The sequence below is a fragment of the Mustela nigripes genome, chromosome 9, assembly GCF_022355385.1.
Source record: "Mustela nigripes isolate SB6536 chromosome 9, MUSNIG.SB6536, whole genome shotgun sequence".
Taxonomy (NCBI): Eukaryota; Metazoa; Chordata; class Mammalia; order Carnivora; family Mustelidae; genus Mustela; species Mustela nigripes.
This window is the reverse complement of record NC_081565.1, coordinates 12867628-12877539: the sequence shown is the minus strand read 5'-3', so window position 1 is coordinate 12877539 and position 9912 is coordinate 12867628. Positions and strand designations below refer to the sequence as shown.

General features: G+C 57.2%; 1 protein-coding gene across 1 annotated transcript in view; it reads left to right on the top strand.

The window, feature by feature from the left end:
- The first annotated feature begins 276 nt into the window (after positions 1–276).
- Positions 277–9912, top strand: part of DAB2IP (DAB2 interacting protein) — a 186078-nt gene continuing 176442 nt past the window's right edge. The window contains exon 1 of the mRNA XM_059410885.1: positions 277–375. Within this exon, the coding sequence (XP_059266868.1) occupies positions 336–375 (40 nt within the window). The 5' untranslated portion in view covers positions 277–335. The remainder of the gene's footprint in view (positions 376–9912) is intronic.

Sequence of the window (9912 nt, the reverse complement as noted above, 5' to 3'; positions counted from 1 at the left end):
TTAGCTTTTCCATCTGCACAGCCCCGGCCAGACCCCGCAGCCAGCGTCGCAGGCAGCCAGGCCAATCGTCCCGGCGTCTTCCTATTTTAGACATCTCGCTGCCTCGGTCCCTTCTAATGTTTCCAGCCCGGCTGCGGGGGGAGGAAAAAGAGGTTACTGCTACTTTAAATGTACTGTATGAAGGCGAGGGCTGGAGAAGGGCCTGCTTGCAGGAATACCCAGTCATCTAGTTGGAAAAGCCGCCAGATGGAATACAAAAGGAGAAACCCAGACGCTCATGGAGACAGCCTTGGTTCATAAATCAGGTGGGGCCAGGGGCTGGGGGCCCATTCGCCATGGAGCCCGATTCCCTCCTGGACCAAGACGACTCCTACGGTAAGAGGGCCCCGGCCCCTGCAAAGTGGCAGAGTTGAGGATTTGGCCGTGCTGCTCCGCTGCTCGGCAGACTTTTCTCTGCTTGCTGCAGGAATCCGAGTTGATGCGGGGAGGCCGGCAGGCGGCTGGGCACCGTCTGGTCCTGGGGCCTCTGGGTGGGCATGGGTGCTCCGGGGGAAAGGGCACAAGGCCGAAGCGTTCCCCCTGGGCAGAGCCGGGGGCAGCCCCTTGGACTCTGGACATGAGTAGGGTCAGGGGAGGGAGAGGGAGTTTGGGTTGCTTCTGTTTTGCTCTTGGCCAAGAAGGAAAGGAAGGAAGTTTGCAGCCCCCCTGCCTGTCTGCCTCGCTCGGGTCCCCAAGCCTGCCGGGTGCTGTGGGGAATTTAATGAGTGAGATCCTGCAGATAAATATAGATGGACCAGGCTTCAGGAACGCACCCTGTAATTAACGCCCGGCTGAAGGCACGCCCCACTTTGCAGGCCCCCGGGGGGCTACCACGGGGGCTGCTCCTGCTGCCCCTGCTGCAGCCTTTGGGGTGACTGGAAACCCCAGGGAAGATTGCCGGGGCACAGTTGCCAGGACAGAGCTCTTGCTGCGAGCCTGGGACAGGACTTGTTAGACTCGGAATGGCTCAGCCGGGGTTAGGTTCTGCAGGCTTGGAGCTCCAGAGACGCAGGGAAGAGGAACCCCTGCCCAGCCTGGCCAGGGAGCTGCCCATCGGCTGGAATGCCAGGGCGCCCTGGCTGTCTCTGGGCAATGTGTGCCTGAAAAAAAGCAGGAGGGCCAGGGTGCCTGAGGGGCCGAGGCAGGGTGGGGGGGACAGCAGATTTGGGGGTTCAGCAAGGAGAAGGCCCTGTTGGTCAAAAAGGGGGCGTTGAGAAGTGGCCTTACTCCAGCTCGGAGCTGCCTTTGGGGGCCCAGGTCCTTCTGGGACCACAGTTCCTGCGAAGAAAACGGGGTTCTCCCTCTGGACCCCTCTCCCACCCCAACCCCAGCCAGGCCTGGCCTCCATACAGACTCAAGGCCAAATTTCCTTCCTTCTGCAGGAGCTCAGCTCTTTCCAGGGAGAGGGGCCCTTTGCCATGTTCGGGGCTGTGATCCTCCAGGGAGATCTGGCAAGGCCCAACCATGGACCTGGCACTGCTGGGCAGTCAGGGGACTAGAGGATGTCTGCTGAGTGACCCCCCCCCCCGCGTGCCCAGCTGTGTGCCACGGGCACGGGTACAGAAATGATGAGCTAGCTCAAGCTGCAGAAATAGTTTGTGCTTACTGAATGGAGGGAGGAAAGAGAGAAAGGGGAGGGGGGAGGAGGAAGGGGCAAAGAGAGGCCCCTGACCCGGAAGAACTCCCAGCCTCGAATGGGAGACAGACAGACGAATAAAATGAGTCTGGATTGAGTGATGAGTTCTCTGGGGAGTGGGGCACAGACAGTCTGAGATATGCCCCCGGAAAGTGCTCACCTGAAACTTGGTATAGCCTTGCCTGAATGCAACTCTATAGACGGCACAGACCCTTCGCTGGGGGACCAACCCATGGCCAAGTGAGGCTCTCTCACTTCTCCCAGGGCTCCATCTCCCCACCTGGGACCCAGAGCCCCGAACTGCTGTTTCCTGGTTTTCGAGCAGCAGCCTCTGGGCAGGGCGAGGCTGGTACCCTGGAAATGGTGTGCACCCTAACTAAAGGGCCCCATGCATGGCGGGGGGCACCTTGTCTTTACCTGTTTTGGGAGACTGTTGCTGGTCTTCTGGAAGCTGGTCAGGTCGTAAGGTGCCTAGGAGCCACGAGGAAGAGGCAAAGGGACAGAGGGAGCCTTAGGAAGGAGTTAGGCAGGAACGGAGGGGAGCCCAGGCTCTTGCAAGTGATCTCGGGTCCAGCCGAGAGGGGTCTGGCTCCAGCATGCCTGGGAGGCCCAGAGCAGAAGGAGCCTCCTGGACCAGGCCAATGAAGGAAAACCATGGGCTCAGAGTCACTTCCTCTCTATGTAGCTAACTACTTTCAGGTCCTGTGTTAAGTTTTGGGGTTGGAAAGGCAAGTGAGACCTTATCTTTGCCTTCATGACATTTCTAGGTTAGGCTGGGAGAAAGGAGAGCACCCTGGTGGGGGAGATCAAGGCACTGTGGAACCCCTCACCCACATGTGGAGTCCAGGAAGGCTTCCTGGAGGAGATGGCTCCTCTACTAAAGAAGTTGATGACTCTTTCCTTCATGAAACCCTTTCTTCACCTGGCTGCTGGGAGAGGTCACTCTCCTAATTTTCTCCCACCTATTTCTCAGTCTCTTCTTCTGGCTCTTTCTCTTGAATCCTTACTTTGTCTTGCTACCCACACAGTCCCTTGACCAAGATCTGCTGCTTCTGCCTCCCTGCATGACCTAACTCTTTCTCCTTCATGCACCCACTCCTTAGACTCTGGTCCTACTGATCTGAACTTGTTCACAATCATCAAAGTCATTGTCATCCCGGAGCCTTTGCACATGCTGTCTGCTTTTCCGGGAACACTCTTCCTCTCACTCTTCAGTAAGCTAATTCCTCCTCCCCCTCTTATTCCCAAACTCAACTGAAAAGTCACTTCCTCAGAGAAGTCTTCCCTAGATCATGTTCCTGCGATCCATCAAATGAGATCTTACTCTTACTTTCTCTTTTCCTTGATATGGTCTGCTCCTATCTGTACAGGACGTTATTGTGTGTGCACGTGTGTGTGCTTGAACTTGACGTATCCCCAAGTCTCTGAGCTCTCGGACGGCTGTTATCCCCTGAGCATAACTCTCTGCCTGGCCCAGAGTAAGCATCCAGCACACATGTCGAATGAGTGAGTGAACAAATTCCGTTGGCCCAGGCAAAGAGGTGAGGAAAGGCATTCCAGGCAGATAAAACAGCAGGTGCAAAGGCCAGAGAAACTTCTGAGGGTTCCCTGATACTTCCAAGGAGGGTGGTGCTTTGGGTCGGGGTTGACAAGCTGAGCTCCTTGGGGGACTCGGAAACTTCAGTGGGTACAGGGTTGGGAGAGGCATGGCTGGGAGTGGGGCTCTGGGCCCCCTTCCATGGCTCAGATCAAGCAAGACTCTCTCCTTCCATCTGGTGGAGAGCCTGAGCTTTGATTCCATCCACCTGGTGCTCCAGGAATGAAGGGATTTGGGCCACATCCCAGCCACTGGCGCAAATGCTCTGGAGGGCGGCGCCGTGTGGAAGGGGCCTCAGAAGACAGGACTGAGCAGTGCCCTATTAGATGGTCCTGAGGTGAGAGACCCTTGGAGCAAGGCCAGTGAGGGCTGAAGTGGCTGAGGGAGTGGCAAACACAGGAGCAGGGGTTTCTTTACACAACAGTCAGAAACAAGAAGGCAGGGAGCAGAAGCCCTTCATGGGCAGGCCTCGTGTGTAAATCGAGGCAAGGGTCAGACAAGATCTGGGCTGACCCCCTCTGACTGCCTGACAAGTCTGGCTCAGAGAAGCTCTTCCTTCCCTTCTTTCCAGTTGCTGAGGAAGAAAACAGGAGGACCCTGTTTTCTCACCCTGTAGAACATTCTCTGGTCGGGTTCTCACGCCGTCCTGCCACTCCTCCACTTTGCCGACGTGGCCTCCCACCCCTGCCTGTGGCACCCCTTGGTGCTTCCCTGATGAGGGCATGTTTTGATCGCCTGGTCGCTAGTCTGACTCCCATTTAAGACCATAAGGTCCTTGAGGGCAGGGCTGTGCCTTGGTTGCTACTGCATTCGCTGTATGAATGAATGAATGAATGAATGAACAAGCGAATGAGTGAATGCCCCTGCTGGATCCCGCCCCGGACGTGCTCTGGGTCCTCAGGCATCATCCCCCACTCTGGGCATGATGTTCCCTTCGTGGTCGTTTATACCCCACACCCCGGAATGATCTGGCTCTGACCATCTAAAATTCTAAATCCGACTCAGCACTTGGCGCCCTGTCCCCTCCCCGCGGCCCGAGCCTCATCCTGGCTCCCTTCGCCTTCGCGCGCCCTGGACCAGGTCCCTGCTCCTCGCTCAGCCTTGGTTTCTTTGTCTGACAAATGGGCAGACTTGGCAGGGCCCTGCCCGCCTCCCTGGCTGTCTTGGGGAGTGACAAGGTAAAATCTCATGAGACTGGACACCTGGGAAGGGGGGGGGGGGGATCTGTGATTCCTGGAGGGAGTTGGGCTTGGACAGAGAGCCGGGATCAGTGCTCTGGAAGGGGCTGGTTGCTCGGAAATCCTGGGGGCAGAAGAGGCTTCAGTTTCTTCCTGGTGATAACCAGCGGGGACATCTGCCCCCGTTGAGGGGGTCCCAGTAGGCTGGCAGACGGAAGTGATTTTATAAACTTCCCAGTGCTGCAGGTTCAACAACCAGGCCTATTTACTGAGGCCCTTTTCTGGGCTGAGGTTCCATGCAAGGTCCTTCATGGACTTTGTCTGCTCGAGTCCTCAACGCCATAGACCCGTTGTTGTTAGTTCCATTTTCCGGATGAGACAACTGAGGCTCTGGGAAGTTAAGTGATGGCCAAGGTCATACAAGGTGATTTGAACCCAGGTTGCTCCAGAGCTCAGGACAGAGCTGTATCATTGCCCCTCCTGGTGGCCCCTTCATGTCCCCCCAAAAAATCCTGCCTCCTGGGAGGGTTTGCTGGCACAGCTCTTGGGAGGAGCCCAATGCGGCAGCAGCCATAACCGAAGGCCATATGCACCCAGCTGGGAACAGCGAGCAGAAGCAGCTGTGATGGGACAGGGTCAGTCTAAAGAGAAGGTTATTTTGGGCTAGAAGCTGTCAGGGGTCTGATGTCACCACTCACCAGCCCTTCCCATGAGAGGAGGAACCGAAGATGTCAGAAGCAGGTTTGCCTCAGCTGGTAACAGATAGACAAAAACCGTAAAAGAACAGCTGTATGCCTGGTCATGCGCCTCCCTTTCATCATCTGGCTTCCCCTCGCCAGCACCCTGTGGGGTGGGGGTTAGCATTCTTGTGTTAGAGATGGGGAAACCAGCTCAGAGAGGCTGAGTGACCCACCCAGATCACACAGCTAGTGAGTGGCAAGGCTAAGAGTCATGTAGGTTTGTCCCACCCCAGAGCACATGCTCTAAACCCATGCCCACTAGGTCCTTCTCTAAGGCTGTGTCTATGCGGGTGGACTTCTCGGGAAGGGCGTTCAGTCCTGGCCTGCCTCTCAGGACAAGAGCCTGGGACCTCCTCTTGCTCTGCCACTTAGCTAACCCAACAGGTCTTGGGCAAGGACCTGGGTGGGCCCTCAGCGAGCTTTAGCTTCCCTGTCTGGGGAACTGGGTAGTGATGCCAGGCTGGCCCACTTGGGCTGGGGAAAGAATGCAAGACCCTGATTCCTTCCATCCTGCCCTGGGGCTCTGCCCTGGGCCTGCTGACCACCGAAGGAACAGGAATAGCCACGCTCCTACCCGGGGCCCTTCCCCAGGTGGACGAGCGAGGCCAGTGAGGCAGAGTGGGGGCCCCATTTACTGAGCACCTAGTACATGCCAGCTCTGTGATGTGTTCCACACGGAGTCACCGGCTCCTGGCAGAGGAAGGAGCGACCTCACTGCGCACACGAGACAATCGAGGCTTAGAAGGGCCCACAGACACAGGCTCTAGTGGGGGCACTCAATTCAAGCGCAGGACTCCAAGACTCTTGTGCCTTTTTCCACATTCTAGGCTGTTCTCTGGGTACTCTGGCCCCCAATCCAAAGCCCTTCCCATGCCCAGGAAGGCCTCGGTCCCGCTGGCCAGCCATGCCTGGGCCTCTGACCCTCCCCCGTCGGGCAGGTGGACAGGGGTGGAGCCCCCGCCTTCTTGCCCCATTGCCTCATGGGAGTCTGGGGAGAGGCTAAATCAGGAAAAAATAGTCAATAAAGAAGAACAATGAGGATAGTCGGGAGGAGCTTAAATCATTTATGTGCCCAAGCCTCAGCAGCTGGCTGCACGAGAAGGCTCGGAAGTGGGGCCCAGGGAGGGGGACGCAGAGGGCAGCCCCGGGTCTGGAGCTGGGCCAGGCCGAGCCAGGAGAAAGCTCAGGAGAAAGGAGCTCCTGTCCCCCAGGGAGCAAGGCTCCTAGTGGGAGGAGGGAGGAGCTCCTATTGTTTAGAAAGCAAAGACATCCCCCCCACCCACTCTCCACAGGCTTCTGGTGGGCTCCCTCTGGAGCTGCTGTTGGCAAACACGCCCAGGCCTCAGCTTCTGGCCTGGGCTACTTGGCTCTGCTCATCAGAGGGCTGGGGATACTAGTAGCCACCTCCCACGGCTCCCACTCTTGAGAGGACCACGCCAATAGATCATGCCTTCTTATGCCGTCCAATGGGCAGGTGGGGGCCCCCGAGGGAGGAGGAACCAGGAAACACTCAGGGTCCATCCTACCTCCTGTGGACCCTGAGATCTACCCTTGCTCCAGCTCCCAGCCCCCACCTCAGGCCAGGCCCCCCTTTGGACTCCTAGAGGGCTGCCTCACCCCATTCTGGGTCTCCCCATCTCAATCCATGCCCCAAACTCATCCTCGATGTGCAGCCGAGGGGACCACTCACCGGCATCTTAAAGTCCCACCCCACTCACTGCAGTCAGAAAAAGTGAAAAATCATTGACACAGCCTCCAGGCAGTCCACCACCTGACCCCAGGTTGGCGCCTCTGCCCTTGTCTCCCGCCACACCCCTTCTTTCTCCCCACCCCCATCTCCATGAATCAATCACTGCCTTGAATGCGCTGTCCTTCTCCTCCTCCCTCATCTTTGCTCTTGTGTGCCCCCTGCCTGGACCAGTCTTGTAATACAGCTCTCCCTACTACTTCTCCCCCAACCTGGCCACTCTTCCTGTCATCTCCTCCAGGAAGCCCTCCCTGACTACCTTACTGGGCTCAAAGGCACGCTGAGCTTCCTGCTGTCCTGTCACACACTGATGAGTACAGTCCATTTGCTTTCCTGCTTGTCTCTACCTCTGGGCTGTGAGCTGCTTCAGGAGCCAGACCGCAAACTTGGAGACTGAGACTGGTGGGGTGGAAAAAGAGGTCAGGATGACTTTGCCTCTGGCCCGTGGCAGGAATGTTGGTGTCCACACCAGCGGGGGACGTGAGTGGAAGAGCAGCTTCTCAGTGGGAGTGATGTCCTGGGCTTACTGTGTCTGAAAGGCCTGCGGGACCTTCCGGGGGTTTTCCGTAGAAGGGTCTGTGATGGTCCTTCCAGATGTGACCTGGGGAGAGGCCCCAGCTCAGGGTAGAGGACAGGAGTGGCTGAGGTCTTCCCAGCTGTGTAAGTTCCACTCCCATTCCCAGGCTTTTGGAAACCTTACCCATCTGCCCAGCCAAAGTCTTGCCACCTCCTCCAGGAAGCCAGCCTTGATCAGCTTGGCTGAAGCTGTTTGGTTTTCTCCTTTACCATACCCTCTTGGCCATTACCGCCTCTAGTCCTAAGGCATCCCATGACGATGTGACGATGTGACGATGAGGTCACAACCCTCTGTCTCTCTTGTAGCCTCCACATTGTCCTGCACAGGGCCCCCCAACACAGAATAAAAGGCACGTGGCGCACCCTGTACAGAATTGCTTCCCAGCAGTCTCAGCCAGTGGAATTCTAGGGAAAAATGAAAGGAAGCCTAGAGAGGCTTTGGGTCAGATGGATACAGGCAAGCCGAGGGGGAGGTGGGAGGCAGGAGGGGTGGCTTTCTGTCCAATCCGGAAGCGTGTGCCGGGTGGCTAGATCCTCATAACCCCCGGCTCCGAGGCCCTGCAGCCAGTGACCTACATCCCGGCGTGCCTGTGTGTGCGCGGATGCACACGCATGAAAGCACGTGGAGGGCATAAGCACGTGTGAGCAGGACAGAATGCCTGCGAGGGGGCCTCTGTCCTGGCTGGCTGTGGGGGTCCCACATGTGTACCCCGAGCTCCCACCGACTCTGCACCAGAACGCGTGGGTCTGTGCTCCAAAAAAGCCAGCTCGAGGTTGCGCGGTTCCTGAAGTGGCAGCTGGGGTGTCTGTCCCCGAACCCCCACCCCTACTTCTGCCCTGGACTCTCTCTCCCTTGACCCAAATCTTAGACAAAGGGCCTCCCTTGCCGTAGCTAATGGTGGGGTGGAGGGCGGCCGCTAGGAGGAGCGGCAGTGGAGGGAGACAGCGCGCGGCTGTACCAGATGGTACCGGAGAGGTCGGGAGGGCAGGAGGTAGGTGGGCTCCCCAGCAGAAGCTGAAGTGGGGGGGGGGGTTGTCTTCAGGGCCTGACTCAGGAGCCTTCTGGGGGCTGGCCCAGATCTGTCCCTGCTTTCTCTCTGGAACTGGGAGTGGGACTAGAAAGGGGAGGCCCGTCTTTGACCGAATGGCCATGCCAATTCCACGGCCCAGAAGCCAGGGAGCCCGGGAGGGTGTCTGCTAGGACAGCTTTTAGTCTTCCCTCTGGCCAGCTCTGTGGTGGGTGAGGAGGGGTCCCCACGCTCTCTCTCCTGGGGCTCTTCCCCCATCCTGGGCCTCTGATAGCTTGGAGGGGAGGGACAGGACCTCCTCAGTCTCTCTCTCTCTCTTGCTGTATCTCTGTTGCGCTCTGTCTCTTGTCTCTGTCTCTCGATGTCTCTTTCCATCTCTCTGTCTCTCTGCCTCCTTGTAATTCTAAGGGGCAACAACTGCTGAAGTTGGAGGGTCATGGAGCCTGGGAGCTCATGTTTGTTCTCTCTCTCTCTCTAGCTCTCACTGAAGTTGACGAACAATGTTATATTGATTTCAGGTGTATGACATAGTGACTCAACAATTACATACATTACAAAATGCTCACCATGAGAAGTGTACTTACCATCTGTCACCAAACAAAATAATCACAACATTCTTGACTGTATCTCCCACGCTATACTTTTCATCCCTGTGACTTATTTCTTGGATAACTGGAAGTTTGCACCTCTGGATGCTCTACACCTGTTTCGCCCACCCTCACCCCCCTCCAACTACCTGTTCATTCTCTGGGTTTATGAGTCTGTCTCTGTGCTGTCTCCCCAGAATTCCTAAGATGCCAAGCCACCCCTCTGCTCAACGCAATGCCCCGTCCCCTGAGCCAGCTCGGCTAAGTCGGGGTGGCCGCCCACCTGTGGGAGGTCACGGTCCCAGCAGGAGAAGCTGAGCCCAGGCAATGACTGGAGAGCTGAGAAGGGAGGCCAAAAAGACCAGGAGCCAAGAGGGTGGTCACTCTCGTGGCAGGGGGCGCTCAGCCGGGCCTGCTCAGCTTCCGGTTTCCACTGCTGTGGTCTCAGGCGTCTCCATTCCCCAAAGTCCTTGGAAGCCCAGTGCAAGCTCAGCTTCTAGGGGGAAGTAAGAGGACAATTAATCCTTGTCCTCTCGGCCCCAAGAGTAGATGGCTGTCCAGCGCACCTTGACAGGATAGACCAGCCAGACAGGGAACAGGGACAGGGACAGGACACCGCACAGCTCATGGAACTCTTGCCGGAAAACCCATTTTGTAAAGGAGGAAACTGAGGTGCAGGCACGTTTGGTGATTAACTTCTGGTCCAACTACTGAGAAGTGGCAGAGTCAGGATTCGAACCCTGGCCCACCGGCTCCAAAGCCACATGGGTCCCACTGTGTGCCA